At 38.9% G+C, this 15,285-nt stretch overlaps 2 protein-coding genes across 5 annotated transcripts in view; both read right to left on the bottom strand.

The window, feature by feature from the left end:
• Positions 1-15,285, bottom strand: part of LOC105213350 (pneumococcal serine-rich repeat protein) — a 289,615-nt gene that overhangs the window by 249,428 nt on the left and 24,902 nt on the right. The gene's annotated exons all lie outside the window — the stretch shown is intronic.
• On the bottom strand, positions 801-6,177 carry LOC105213353 (uncharacterized). The gene is made up of 4 exons (XM_011186093.3): positions 3,532-6,177; positions 1,701-2,694; positions 1,521-1,625; positions 801-1,449 (listed from the first exon to the last, which is right to left on the bottom strand). Exons 1-4 carry the CDS (start codon positions 3,766-3,768, stop codon positions 896-898), a joined length of 1,890 nt encoding a protein of 629 aa, XP_011184395.3. The 5' UTR covers positions 3,769-6,177; the 3' UTR covers positions 801-895.

The raw sequence follows: 15,285 nt of genomic DNA, 5'->3' as shown, positions 1-15,285 counted from the left end.
ACTAAGCCTAAAAGCATGCTTCATATGTTATGCGTTAGCATTTCAATTATTTAACGGTGTTTGAAAAGAAATCGACAAAGCGAAATATCAAATGCGCATACCGAAGAAGAGGCGCAAAGCGTCACAAATCTAGCATTGCAAAAAAAATTGTTTCGATATTGACATATCGGAATTGGTGGCAAAGCACCCCAGGCGCCTGAACTCAATGCGTATCCCCACAGTGCGCCGTTGCAGTAGTGTGTGTGTGGTTGTTTCGTAATAAAATATTTAATTGGAAAACTGTCGGGCTCACCGCTGACAGCCGCGGTATCCTGTACCAGCCCACCACTTCAATATATACATTCAGCAAGTCGCATTGCATACTTGCAGGCGCTAATTAGCAACAACACTTCCGTTCAAATGAGCAACTGAGTGCAAGCAGCTGGTATTGAGCGGTTGGCGGCTGTGAGAGATGAAGAGGCAAGAGAGTATTTTTATTTGTCAAACGTTTTGAAGCGTTAAATGCCTCCGATTGATTTGCATTCAGGCGTAAGTGTTAAAAATTACACCTACCGCAATTGAGTAGCTCTTATGCGGAGATACTCGAGAGCAATGTACTTAACTTCGAAGGAGTTTTGTGTTTTCTATTCATTAAAGATTTTTGATTAATTATTTTATTTATTAATAATAATAGAAAATTGGACGAGAATCAATATGATCCTTAAAGTATATTACGTTTTTAAAAGAACAAACATTCGAAGTATACTTTTAGGAGCGCTAATGTTTCGCGAAAACTTCTCAAATTTGAATGAAATCTTCAGTATATAAATAACTTTATTTTCAATTAATCATGGCATAATAGATCATTTCGATTAATAAATATAATATATGAACCTATAGTTTCCGAGATTGCCACCTATTTGATGCAATATGTCAACGGCGCGGTATTATCCTTGATCCAACGTATATAAGAGGCCACTTTTGTGTTCACCGATGGCTGTCGCGCTGCGCAACCGTAACCATAACTCACAATGCCCACCACAAAGAGGCGTCCACCTTCCCGCAGATACAGTCCACCACCTGAGTCATACTGACAAGTATCCCTTCCCGGTGTGTAGGTGCAGAAAGTGGCCGGCGGAAGAGCCCCCAATGATCTGCGACAATCCTCGGCACTAATGACATCCAGACGTGCTGTGAGCAGCAGCGAGGATTGCGGACCGCCAAATGAAATGCTGCCCCAACCTGCAGTCTCCACACGTTGCCCCGCTATCGGTGGCTTCCGACCACCATCTGTGCCGGTGATGGAGCGAAAGGGCAGACACGCAGGCGCGACACCGCGGTTCCACTCGATCGTTTGGCTGGTGCGCAGCAGTGCAATATCATTGCGCACCTGATTGGCTGTGGCGCGGAAGTGTTCATGCCGTAGGATCGTGTCGATTTTGTAGTAACGAGTGTAGACCGATTCGAGCACTGAAAGACAGGACAAGAAGTTGAAGCGCGATTGGCAGTGATTCATTGAAATTTAAAATATTTTAGTTTACCAGTTGAGAGATCGTGTTCGCCGACAACCACCTGTATCAGCTCCGATCGATTTGTCGCAGCAGATAAGAAGCAATGGGCAGCGGACAACAAAAACCGATGATGAACTGGAATTGCAGTAGGATTCCCATTTTATAAAAGTTATTAATCATAACGTCAACACGGAGAAAACAAATACTCACTTATGACCGCACCACAAAAGATCTTGCCATAATTCACCGTTAATACACCGGCCATGGAGGAGTACTCGTTGAGGCCCGCCACACCCGATGCGCCGACGACCTTCAGCGAATGTGTGCTCCAACCGCAGTCGCATTGTGACTCAACCGCCTCGACAAGGCATGAAAAACGACCCTTCCCCACACCACCCGGATAACCATTATAATTTGGCTGGTTTGATAGAATGCGGTAATCAGGTTGAGACAAAGACTCGGATGCCGGTGTCGCCAACTGATACTCATTCAAGAAGTCTTCTGATATTTTCTCCGTTGAAGTGGCGTCCAGCAAGGGATTAGAGCCGTTCCGACCGTTGAGTGTGTGCAGTGGATGCGGAGAGAAGGACAAAAGATCTGTGTCTGTGTCGGCTGCTGTTGTTGGCACTCGCTGCGTTGGCTTGGTTCCCTTGCGGCGTTGATTCTTGCGTTTCTTATTTTTATGCGTCTTTTGGGTGGTTGGCGCTATGAAAACGCTCGTCTCTATGCTGTTGGAGAGCAGGGTCGCCAAATAGGCGAATGCGTTGTTAATCTCAGTCGACGCTGATGGGCGTGGAGTTGTGGTTAAATGATGATTCCCAATGACATTAGTGCCATTTGGTTTTTTGTTTTTGTTTTTCTGCTTCTTTTTGCTGTGATTTTTTTGTACATTCGATGAATTGATCAAATTCAAAGTTGTTGTTGTGCTATTTAAAACACCAACTCCTGTTGTTGCTGTTGCTGGCTTAGCAGCGCTCTGTACTCCCACATTTGTGACACCTTTCACATCGTAACCACCTTGCCCGCGCGGAGAACGCGTGGAAATATATGAAATCACAGCACGGTTGAGAAAGCTTCTCCTCGCCATGCTGCCGCGGCCACAAAAATACTCCGAACCGGATAAAAGTTCGCTTCCTTCACGGTTGAAGTAGAAAATCTCATCATAACAGCGCTCACTCAACTGGGCGGCGGACGCGGCGTATGTCTATGCAAACGAGCGAGAATAAACCAAGCGAAAGCAGTGGAGTGAGAGCAATGGAATGAGTGTGTGTCGAAAAAAATAAGTTTTTATAGAAGTAAATAAAGTTTTATAAAAATAATATTTAACTTGCTGCTTAAGAGCATCCTCGAAATTTGGAGGAAAAAATTCACTTTTTCATAGTTAATGTGCGCGAGTAGTCAAAACGTGATGAGCTTATGGCACTCGAAGCGTTGACTTACTCCGACAAGTGGAAAGTAACGCAGGGGAGGAGACTGCGGTAGGAGGCGCCAAGGCTTTGGCTAAGCATTTCATTCACCGCTGACTCGCATTAAATTCACTTTTTTCTTCAGCAAATATCAACAATGAAGATGAAGCTTAAAGCGCCAATTTGATATTATATGAGCTTATTTAAACAATTAGCGAGCATTAATTGAGCGTTAAATTTGGAGAATATGGCGGATTATTGAATTTTTGTTATCGCAAAGATGTGCCGTAAGTATTATTTTTAAATCTTGAAAAGTTGATTTTTGAGAAAATGTCTCAATAAAGCTGGTGGATCAAGTCTCGTCCATCACTTAAAAAAGAGTATCTTGTGCGCCAGTCTTGACTTCTGCTTTACATAAAACACTTTGAGCCAAGCTTAGGAGTCATTTGAGGAGTTATTTCCAAAATCAAGTTAGTAAACAAAGCCGAAGCCTGTTTCTGAAAACCTCAAATCATCCTTGTATTAATTCCATTTCGAGTCAAACAACCTTCGTGCAATTTTTTCCAAATTCTCTCCTTTCTTCACACATCTCTTTTCATATTTAAAACAATTCTATTTTTGCATTTTCCCCCTACCACATTTATGTCGATATCGCACTTGAAGTTCAACTGATAATCCATTGGCGCTCTTAGCGTATAACGACAGGAAGTGCCCGCCGGATATGGATTTGGATAGAAAGGTGAGTTTATGTATATTTTATGGCCGGCCTTTAAGTCCACAGTATGGTTGCACTGTTCAAATAAACCGATCGCCACAACGATTATATTCACAAAATTTATTATGCCGAAACTCAAACGAAATTTAAACAACATTTTGGAATTTAAAACAAAACTTTCAACTAATTTCAAAGAATGGTATTTCAATTTCAACACACTAAAGGAAACGATCTAACAAGTACGATTGCTCTTCAGCTACTGCGCATGCGTATGAGCTTTAAATGGTTATCAATACGAATCAAATGCGCTCTTTTTTCATAATTTCTCTAAATTTCTAACACAACCCGCCAGTCATTGTGCTCATTAGCAGTTGTGTACAAAAAGAGTTGCCAGATCTGAGAAAAAAATACCCAAATTGCTGGAATTTTCAAGTAGTGCACCGGAAGATAAAAATTTATATAACTTTCGCTGTTTCTTTAACATCCCGGTTCTATTTTCTGCAGAAAAAAGTCAATTGTATCATTCCACTCGTTCAAATACCGTTAAAATTATTACAAAATCATACAGGAGCAGATATTTTGGGAGGATTTAAGAAGTTATTTGTAGTTGCGTTGCCTAAGTAGACTTCGGAATGAGCTTCGGAATAAAAAAACAGCCAGATAAACGATTTTGAAAATACAAAACCCGTTATGTGGCAACACTAAGCTCAGCCTCACGATCAGCTGTTATTAATGCCTCCCGGCACTTATGTGAATTTCTCCCGTTTGCGCGCATTCACTACGTAGCTTCTTTGTATCTTTTGCACACCCACTTGCTTTCTCTTTCATTCTTCGCACCGGCAAGTTGATGACTTTTAAGAGAACGCCCACCTTCGGCGACTGCTTTCGAACGTAGACGAAAAATAAAAGTAAAAGCGGGTCATACGCGTTGCCGCGGCACGGAAGCTGTGCCACCGATAATTGCATATTTATTCGTTCGTATTTGGCCGAAGGCTAAGCGGCCGCTGAGATCACAACCTGTTTCACACATTGCGCGTCTTTATTGTTGTGGGCTTGTAGTGTTGGTGAAGAGTCAATGTACGATTAATCCAAAGAGAATTATTCAGCTGACTAACACGCGTTTGGTTGTGTGTTTATCTTCTGGCTCTTGGCAAAGAAAGTGCAAGCTGTCTTAGAAACAGCGAAGAAGTAATTGAAGATTTACAATTTAAAGGTTCCAAGAATTTAGACAGTATTGTACGAGTGAATGGTTTTGACAGAGGTTTTTAAATCTCAGAATTACTTTGAAGGTCGGTGACATAACCTTTGGAGGTGAAAGTGATGCAAACACCTTGCAAGTACTGAGGTAAAGTCTCCAGGCTGACCGATCGGAAACGAAAAATTGTAATAGATATTCTTTAGTGCAGACTTAAAATTTCATTTTCTTTAATTTCAGACGAATTATGAAGTTTAAACAATTAAAGAATATACCGTTATTTGCTTTAGTTTACTACATTCACATAGAACATATTTAGCTGTGCAAATTAAAATGGTAACTTAAATGAATGCCCACTCTCTTTGTTATGTTTCTTAATTGGATATTGTCCACAGCTTTTTTCTCATAAAGCCTGCCCCGGCACTAAGTACCAAACATTGGCTTTTCTCTCTCACACACACTCTTTCAGACATGGTCAACATGCAGCACTGTCCTTCAAAGCCAAATTAGTTTCTTCTATTTATTTTCGCAATTTATTTCTTTATTTTATTTGGCAATTTATGCTCTCGGAACATATTGCCCTGAGTGTAAACCCTGAGTTGTTTAGCTCACGGTTATTTGTAACAACGAAAACTTATAGATATAGATATGGTTATCAAAAGGATCAGGACGACGAGTCGAATTCAATTTCGGATGTCTGTATACTATTCATTCGCCCCTAAGCGAAGTCAAACAAGGTCTCAAGAGAACGGAGAACTGATGGTCACGGAAGCTCATACTAAAAATTGTGCGAAGTCAAGCTAGAGGTCAGACGAGTACTAACTGAAGGTCAAGGGAGGTCAAGCCAACGACCAAGTGAATTCAAATTAGAGATCATGTGAGGTCAAACTGGAGTTCAGTCTAAGGTTTAGGGGACATCAAGCTTGAGATCTAGCAAGGTTAAGGGAGATCAAGCAGTTATAAAGTCTTCTAAAGTTTTCTCCCTTTGATTACTTCCAAATTGCGGCTGCACCCGAACTCAAGTCTACCTTACTTGTTTTAATACGTTTTATTGTGTGTTTTTCATGTTTATTTTATTACTGTTTTTGCTGCTTGGCTTGCTTACACTTTCGTCAACCGGCATGTGTGCTATTGTAGTGTTGACTTTTTTCGCGAGTAGAAAATCATAAAAAATTGTAACTTCATTTCGGCCATTTTTAATTTCCTACTCCTCAGCGTGTGTTTTGTCGTATTTGTCGTAAACAGTCACTAAAGGACAATAACCAACACCAACAGACGGCGAACAGAGAGAGCGTGCGTCATATTACATTCACAGCCGAACAAGCGCAGCTACCCGACTGCCCCTCTCGGCTTCAACATCACCATTGTCATCATAAGGAGCGGCTGGTGGCTTCCTGCCCAAGAAAGCAATAAAAACAAAGAGTGCAACAACAAAGCTCGAATATAACTCAAAGTGGATACACTAAAGCCGCAGCTAATAAACGAAAGTCTAATAAAAATTAAAAGATAATAAAGAATTAAAACAACACACATACAAAGGCACTTGTGTATGTGAGAGGTAGACGTGTCGCTCGGGTAAATTGATAATATATACCCATTTAAGAACAAAATCACTCAAATATGCAGGCATTGAATGTACTTCATATCAATAATAATTCATAAATTTAATTTTTCTATTTAAGATTACTTTCTTAAATTTAATAAAATTTCGTTTAAAAAATAACAATTTTATAAAACAGTTTGAGCATCACTGGCATTATAACCATTTTCATTTCAGAAACAGCGCCTCTCAAACAACAGTGCCTTCAAAATGGTTCATAACTTGGTCGGTTTGCGTGTTTGCTAATAATACAGTGGTATCAAACATGTGAGAGCAACAACTAAGAGGAAGGCGAAACTGCAACTGTTTAAATTGTGAGGTATTTCTCACAATCGCAGCACTATTGACCAAAAGGTGGCGCTGAGAGTACCATTTGACGTCTTGTAAGGAAAATAGAGCTATTTCGTCGGCACGAAATCCACTTGAGAGACCCCGAGCAACAATAACAACGCTTGTGCAGCTTAGACGTCTGAAAGAGCTAACCATTTATCTAAGAAGCTCAGAAATTTCCAACTTTCACTAAAGCACTAGAGTTGAACGCGACCTCACACAGCGAGTTTCTTCGAGTATCGGGATCTGTCATACAGCAATTGGATGAGTATATAATAATAGTATAGGCGTATGAATATTGAGTATCACATCTCTAAATAACTCATCTGCCCTCAAATTTAATGAAGAGCTAATATCAGTGATCTTCAAAAAAGCGATGAACGAAGAAAGAGTAGTATTGGACCTTGCGATACATTAAAGTTACATGAAACTTCTTGTAAAAGATCCAGACTGATCGATGAATGAGCTCGTTTGTTGTATTCCGACGTGCCGACTCACTCACTCACTGAAGCACGCGAAAAAGAGAATGAACACTTATAAATAATCGAAGCTTATGGAAATGATGTTCTACTACCCGAACATGGGGTTAAAAAAGGGCTCCTGTGTGGAAGCATAAAACCGAGCGTCGGCAGACAGATTAAAACTTGTTTCACAACTAAAAATCAGGTATTCAGCAGCGCCAAATCTGGGAAAGACGTGTGAATAACAGATAGACACTGATCTTCAAACCCGCCTTCGAGAATTTGAATAAGACTGTTTAAATTGACCTTGAGAAACTCCAGATATGTCAAAGGAACTCTCCAGGTTTTTAGACAAAACAACTCAAATTCTTATCTTGTCTAAAACTTCATTGTTGAAAGTCATATCCTTTACGTTTTCCAATTCCGTCTACTTAGCCCTGAAATTCATCGTTGGATCAAACCTGTGAACAAGTGCTACATTGGATTGAGCAGGTAACTCTAAAGCACAACCCTCTCAACGAAGAAAATACAGCATGTCAAAATAGTTTTACGAAGCTGTCAATAACCTGAAAAACTTGCACAGATTACTCTCATTTTCACATCTACATCACATACAAACACACATCTATATGCATCCTTCGTTAAACAGATGTTCAAAATTCCAAAATCAAAATCAAGAAAATCAGAATTTATAATTAATTTCTTAGAAAAGTAAAAAAAGACACTCGAAGCACAATCCCTTCAATGTCATGCAATGAGCAAAACGCGACAGAAGCAACTCGCGCAAAAACCGGAAGTGACAGCAACAACAAATACTTGTAAGAATGTGTGTGTATCATAATTGAATGTGAAAAGGCCAACCAATTCGACATAGTGAAGAAATCAAGAAACCGGAACAGAAGAGCCCAACAACACTCAAGTAGACGTACTTGAACATAACGGCGCATTGTTGGCCGCTCAATAAAACGCACGAATAAAAAAGGGAGATCGAGGAAGTAAGGAAGCAATCGTTTGCTGAAGTAGGAGGGTGAGCGTGTTTGTCTATCAATAATTGCAGGTTCCTGCGCCGCCACTCAAAAATGAAGTGGTATTAAAAGGCATATCACAACAACAACAAAGCAGTACAGGTGAGCTCCCTTGTGTGTTCTCTCATTCCGCCTTGCGCTGACATTCATAGTAATGCATTACAAATTATTTGCCGAAGGTAAGCGAGGTCCGGTGCAAAGCGTTCGTGGTGGTCACTACACTTCTGTTCTGTAAGAATGCCTATCAAATATATTATGTATAAATTATGGGTACAACAACAATATGATATTGTTGATATAACAACAAACGAGTTCATGTAACAAGTCCTTTTTGTGCAGCAACTACCAGCTCATGATAAATGCATGTCCTTTTCAACATTGGAACAAATAATAAATAACAAATAAAGAGAGAGAAGACACAAAAAAGTGACCCGGCCGTATGTGTAAGAATTCTTCGATTTCTCTTTTCTTATGCAACTCGAGCAGCGGCGATTTCAAATCACAGCAGATCCAATTAACGCTGTGCACAAACCAACCACACAAAAAAATGCAAGGCAGCCAGAATATTCAAGGCTATTGCATTCCTATTTAGTTGCACAAAGGATTCCATGCATATGTGCGTACAATTTGATCCTTACATGTACATATGTACATATATATTTATAGAGAAAAAAGTACTTGAATTCCTTATAGATTATACTATGACCACTACCTGATTGCCTGTATGCCTACATAGGAGCACCTTAAGTGGCGAGCCATGTTTTGCTGTCCTTGAAAGTAGTGATTTCAAGTGTATTCGCCTTTATTTGTGCGTATCCAATTACGATTTTCTAACATTATCCCACATTATTTACGTATTTGTAAGTATTTACATAGCGCTATTGAAATGCGTGGGAGCCCAACTGACCCATTTCATATCATCATTCGCATCCTTTCTCATGATTCGAATCCGTTTTTATTGTCTGTAAAATTATCTAAATTTATATATCTGTATTTTTATACAGTAACTTCCTCACAAAACTCCTCTCCAGAAAAAGCTTAAAGCTCTTGAAGAGAGTGGTGGCACGCTACAACTCTCTCGGGACTACTATTCGTTTATGCTTAAAATCACTAAATAAGGTTGTTGAGCTTGACCTGAGCTTTTGAAAAGCACATGTGCTTTCACTTCATTTGTTACTATGAAAGCTTGTTGCTTGAAGCTTTGCCAATTTTGCTACAACTTTCACTCTACTTTTATTTACAGATCTCGCTGTATTTTTGATAGCGCTATATTTTTTAATAACTACTAGACATTCCACTTATTTGAATTTTCCCAGCTTTCCTTATTTTCATTCAGCAACAAATAATTGTATGTTTTCATTAGAAATACATTAAAATTATTACATTTTGAATACAACCAATCTGTTTAAGAACGTGTAATGTTATTTTAAAATAAAACAATTATCTTTGCAAATTGTTTTCCATACAAATCTCATGGTTCCCACACCCTCCACTCATACGGTGTAAAATCTCTCGTAACATCTCACCTTGAACTCATTCAAAGAACTCACAAAAGTGTGTACCGAAACTCCCACACAATCAACAATTGAACCTGTTCCCTGCATTCCGCTTTAGAAAAACAAAACGCAAATTGTCACATTTATCTAATCAAACAAATACCCTTTTGGGTCCAACTATGGGAAGCAAGTGGAAATGCAACGGCAAAAAACAGTTCCGCATGCGAAACAATATGCGTTTCCCAGTGAAACCGCATGAAATTTCCTTCCGGTGCAGCAACAAATTGCACAGCAAAAGCAAACAATGCAAATGCAAAAAGCCGTGCAGCCAGAAACCACCACAGCCCCCTTTTCCAGCGGCTCACGCACACATTGACGCTAGAAGACAATAATATTGGATGAAAAGAATCTGCAAGCGAGCGAAAGGAAGTACAAGAAGTAGAGGAGAAACTGTATTTCACACTGTGGGAATCCACAAGAGGCCGCATTGAAATAAGAAAGGTAAAAAATACGAGTTCTTTGCTGCCGCTATGCCCACCCTCAGCGAGGAATACACAAAACTCAGTCGGTTTGCCTCGGAATGTGTGCGTGGGTGTGTGTGTTTGAGCGAGTGCATCGACCGAAGACCGCGAAACAAGTGCATGAGCAAGGATATGCAGCGAAGTAAGCGCTGAGAAAATATCAAATTAACGGCTGTGCGAAATGCAGTGGCAGAAGAAAGCCGAAGATTATTTGTAAACAAACAGCTTAGCTGGGATTTGCTGCTACGCTATGGTAATATGCTGGTGAAACACTTTACAATGTTTACGTAAGCGTGTAAGTACAGATGTATTTGCATTCGAAAGATACTTTTCTTGGTAGATTACCTGTTCTATAATACCTGTTCTATAATACCTGTACCAATTCGGAAGTACATTTAAACATACTTAAATAAGAGATTATCGAATGCAAAGGTGTTCCTTGGAAAAACCATAATCAAAAAACACTTTTTAGGGTAAAAAAAAAATATTATAAAAAGACGCCCTCAAGAATCTTGTAAAATTCTTTAATCACCATTCGCAGAGATTTCTTACTATTTTTCTATTGTAACTACATTTATTTACACAGATCTCCTTCGGAAAAGTTTGAGGATACAATCTTCTATCAGAGACTAGTTGAATCTCTCTCATAAATTAAATATTCCTATATCTATATAGAGATCTCTCTGAAGGGTGGTAGGGAAGAGTTTTTTCTTTATTAGAGCCAGCGAACATAACCCAACTTTCTACTAAAAACACCAGAGAGAGACCAACTTAAGCTCACTGCATTGTTCCGTTATAACTAAGATACTAAGATAAGAAGATTCTCAGCTGGTTTTTAAAGCTCTTTAATGGAAGAATGTTCCGAGCCAGGACTGTGGAGATAATAGTAATATTTGTAGATATTGAGATCTTAATAGAATCTGAAAATTAATTGAGAGCTGTAACCAAATAGCTTTCTTCATCAGAGTAATCACGCTTCGATTTAAGGTCAGCTTTGAATAATTTTTGTAATATCTCTCGTTATGACTCCTATTTTTTACACCAAAAGCAAAGACGGCCCTGTTTAAACAATTTGGAATTGTCCGAAAATCATAGAATCCTTTTGTGTCATTTTTCTAAATTATAAAGGCATACTTTCCATTAAGACAAGCAATTTGCTCCTTAACATTACATAATATGAAATTGACGCTTCCTGAGAAAATCTGAGTCGTTTTATGGCCATAAGCACAGCGAATTCTTTAAGCGTACGCATCTTACGCAATCCTAAAATATTTCCTTTGAGTTTTTTCACAATTATCCTTTTTTCCTCAAAACAACAGAGTTCATTAGAACGTACGCCGTTTATGCAATTTCAGTTTTTTCAACTGATAGATAACTGGAAACGAATCTCAGAACCCATTAGCATCCTTTTTCCACACGAAGAGGAGAATTCACAAAATAAATGCTTACGTAACTTCTTTTACTTGCAATTAACTTCTTCAACAAAATTTACGTAACCTTGTGTATCCTAAAAGGCGTGAATTGCATAATAAATTAACGGTAAATAACTGTAAACCCTTCGTATTGCGAGTATTATGCAATAGTTCAACAAAAACTGCTTACTTATACATATCTACATACAAATCCTTAGCCGAATACGGCATTTACGAGTGAAAACTCGTGAAAAACATGATCTTTGGCAGGCAAACAAAATCTCTTGCAAATTCGCGTTAACTGCCGTTAACACTGCAATCATCGGCAACTAGCAAACTGACTTACAACACTTTGCCGCATTATCCTTTGACGCATCCTTACGCTCCGGCTTCTACGAATTCGAATGCATTCAATACACACAAACAACAACAACAACTCAAAGAGGAAATAATCACTTTGACCATCTTTGTTTGCACAATGCTTGGGTCATAAACGAGACCTAAGAATCCTTTGCTGTTCAAGGATTTTCGCTCATTAACCGGATCGTAGATTTTAACTTTTACAAATTCGTCACTCTGCAGCCTTTCTGACACAATACGCGCAGAATGCTGAACGCTGAAAAGTGGTAATGCAATGTTTATGTTGCTGAGCTTACGCAGGATATTCAAGGATATGCGCAATTAGCGACACTTCGGTAATGTAATATATTTCGCGGAAACATACTTGTGTGCCAAAGGAATTGATTTGGCAAACCAGGCAGTTAAGCAGCTGTGGCGACAAAGAGTTGCCACACCGCCAGTTGAGAAGGATTCAAGGACATGCCGTATGATGATTGTGCTGCGCAGGTTAAGTTTGCAGCGAAGAGTGATTATTCAGGTTCGTGAGGAGGAATTCAGATAGAAATTCCAACAGAAAATTGCGTATATCGATTTTATGCGAAAAGGATATCGCAAGGATAATGTATAATTTCGTCCTTTTTTGCTACAACAAAGATTTTAATGTATGATATACTATAAAATACATCCATGTACGCCATTAAAATCGATACTCCCCAACATTTAGTTTTCAAGGACTTCAATAAATGCCACAAATTACACATTTTCTCAGCCTTCAAGCGGAGAATTAATTTAATTATACACTCGCTGTGTAAACAAACAAGCGCTGAAAGGCATTCTCAATTATAGTTTTGACACAATTTCTTTATTTTCACAGCCACCAATAATAATCCCTATTATCCTGCGAACAAAAAACTTCTCGGAATTATTTCGATCAACGAAACAGCAACGCAAACAAATCGAGGCAAAAATGCAGCATAGAACAAGTGCGTGTGAACTTCACTTTAAAGACCAAAGAGCACATCGCACACAAAGTTTGTGTGGGAAGGATCAGAGTGATTCCCGTCGCGTTCAACTGCACATCACATCACATCACCGACAGTGCACTTTTTTATTGTGTTTATCACACTCGATCTTATTCGTTGTGAATCAATAAATGGTAGCGCCTACTTGAGAACATATTCATTGCTCTCTTTCATTTATCACATTCCAATGCAGCGCAATATCCTTTCACAAACACACATGAGCACACACACCCGCATTCGCATTCTCACGAAACAAGTGCACGAAGCAGGGATGTAGCAACGGCGAAAAGGATCAAATTAAATGCATAAACACGCCAAGTGGAATAGATTCTCACGCAGCGCTGGGCTTAACTGGCCAGCTCGCACAGGTAGACCGAGAGAGTTCGAGCTCGGTTCGGCGGCCGCAATAGCGGTATTGGTGTTATCAATACGATCGCACACAAATGAAAGGAACAAAAGGACTCTCAGACTAATAAGTCAAATTGTATTTATTTATACAGAAGAAACAGAAGAAGAAGAAGAGGAACGTTTGTTGGGTTATGTTCGCACGTTGTAGCGGCATTTATGGATATCTGTACCTTGAAATGTTCGTTGTTGAGAAATTGGAGTAAATGCGCATGGGAAAATGCACTTGTCATGCTGTGTTGACAACACCGAGTGCGGCATGCACAAATATCTGGTAAATAAGGTCTAAAGCCCTAAAGGCTCTAGCACATTTTTTTGTTAATTTCATGTCCTATTTTTTTTGCGGCCACAAACCGTCTTCACTTCTTGGAAAATTTCACCTTTTTAGCCAAAATAAGTAAAGAAAATACAAGTTGAGTGGGTTTAAGCTGTGCTTGGTTAGATATCTTTTGTTTTTTCAGGTCGAAAAGCAGACTATGATTCTCTGTCTAAGATGCAACCACACCAAAGAACTCAAAACTATTGTTAAATGGCCCCTTATGGATGCATCAGATCATGGAAATTTATTTGGAATGTTGAATCCTTACTAGATTTGTGAAAAATAAATGTGGACTCTGGTCCAAAACTCTAAAATTCGAAGAAATTCTTTCAGAACTTATTCATGCTTCGATTAAATGTGATCAGAGGAGCTCCATTGTAATCGCTTGTTTAAAAATTATTCTTTTGGGGGATCCTTATAACTCTAGCTTCTCTACAAGCTATAATTAGGTTGGCGATCCGCTGAATAATCCGAGAAATAGTCCTTAAAGAAATTCTATAAACCACCATTGATTTCCAAAAGGATTTATTGGCGATTACAAGTTTATGCTGTTGAAGGTATTGATTTTAAGAAAAGTTCAATTTTAATATAGACTTCATTTTAATTATTCTAACCTGCAACAGCTTTCTAGAAATCACTATTCTTATATTCTCTTATTGGGTCTACTATCTCGACAAGGATATTTCATTTTCACCAGGCAATAACCTGCTTATCAGGCGAGTAGTGCTGAACACTTTGGTGACTAACCTAATACTTCTAATACACCACACTCAAGTTTATTGCGCAGAAACTAGACTCATTTGCATATTTACCACTTATTTGAATACATGTTTGTCTGTAGAATCTTATCATGCCACAAACAGCAGTACACACTCGTCTATTAAGAGGGTTTCTTGCAACAAGGGAGAAGTAATAAAAATTAAGGGAATTGAAGAGGGTAAAATAAAAGAAATCCACATGAAAGTTATAGACTCTTTGCGTGTGACCAGGTGTGCGCTTGGCTTGTGACTACTGAGTGCCGTAGAAACACACTATCATTTGTGGCGTATGTATCGAATAACTGTACATAGACATATTAAAAATTATAATTCGAGGCATATACTATAGTATGAGCATATGTGTTGTTATAGCGGTTGAAACAATTTAAATTTTTATTACATGCATAAATCTCGTAGTATTTTCTATTGTGCGCATGCGCAGAAATGGCAAACGAGCTACGTTTCATCCACAGCTTGTGCGAATTGTGATTTCACTGTTGGAATGAGCAATCGAAAAGGGGTGGTTCTGTGAGCAAAGATCCTCGAATTTAATTTGTCTTTTTATTATATGCTGCATTCGTGCATGACAATTATTTTGCTTTGAGGCTTCATAGTGATGTGAAATAGATCAAATAGATGTAAACGTAAAGAAAAGGTTGAAGACTTCGAGAAAAAATGTGTATTTAATAGCCAACGACCTTGCAAGGGCAATGTAGAAACCCCAACCGACACCAAGATGCAGCTTAAGTAGACACATAAAGACGTACTGCCATCTGGCGAATATGATAGAA

The sequence above is a fragment of the Zeugodacus cucurbitae genome, chromosome 6 (genome assembly GCF_028554725.1).
Source record: "Zeugodacus cucurbitae isolate PBARC_wt_2022May chromosome 6, idZeuCucr1.2, whole genome shotgun sequence".
NCBI classification, from domain to species: domain Eukaryota; kingdom Metazoa; phylum Arthropoda; class Insecta; order Diptera; family Tephritidae; genus Zeugodacus; species Zeugodacus cucurbitae.
Note: the sequence above shows the minus strand (reverse complement) of the source record. Positions and strands in the feature narration are given on the sequence as shown.